We start from the raw sequence: 457 nt of genomic DNA, 5'->3' as shown, positions 1-457 counted from the left end.
GATCCTCTCTGCCGGGACAGGGGGAGGGGCTGGATTCCCCCCTCCCCGCTCCGAGGGGAGGGGGCGGGTACAGCTGGCTCTGCCTCTAGATAGGCAGAGCCAGCTGTCAGTCACGCAGCTTGGCGGATCCCGGCACAATTGTCGGGATCCGCTTCAGCTCAGCGTCTCAGTATACTTTGAGCCGTAGCTCGCGGTATACTGAGCTTTGGGTGACAGGAGGACGCTAGTTTGTGTCCTCCCGTTACCCTAAGGAGAACTATGGGGATAAATTCCCCCCCAATGTCTTTTTTAATTATAATATAATGTGACGATGGGCAGAGTGGACTTCATGTTTCTCATGTTTTCAGGCAGATCTGCTGTTACTGTCCAGCAGCGAACCGAACAGTCTGGCGTACATTGAGACCGCCGAGCTTGATGGGTAAGTGCTGAGCCCCTTACAACCTCGACCAACCCCCCG

At 55.8% G+C, this 457-nt stretch overlaps 1 protein-coding gene across 1 annotated transcript in view; it reads left to right on the top strand.

Annotated features, from left to right (window-relative positions):
- LOC108801231 (phospholipid-transporting ATPase ID-like) overlaps nucleotides 1-457 on the top strand; it is a gene marked incomplete at its 5' end in the record, with an annotated part of 56,437 nt that overhangs the window by 20,957 nt on the left and 35,023 nt on the right. Inside the window, one exon of the mRNA XM_018573166.1 lies at nucleotides 348-418. Coding sequence (XP_018428668.1) covers nucleotides 348-418 — 71 coding nt within the window. The remainder of the gene's footprint in view (nucleotides 1-347; nucleotides 419-457) is intronic.

This window comes from Nanorana parkeri, unplaced genomic scaffold (assembly GCF_000935625.1).
Source record: "Nanorana parkeri isolate BGI_ZX_2015 unplaced genomic scaffold, ASM93562v1 scaffold2261, whole genome shotgun sequence".
Taxonomy (NCBI): domain Eukaryota; kingdom Metazoa; phylum Chordata; class Amphibia; order Anura; family Dicroglossidae; genus Nanorana; species Nanorana parkeri.
Note: the sequence above shows the minus strand (reverse complement) of the source record. Positions and strands in the feature narration are given on the sequence as shown.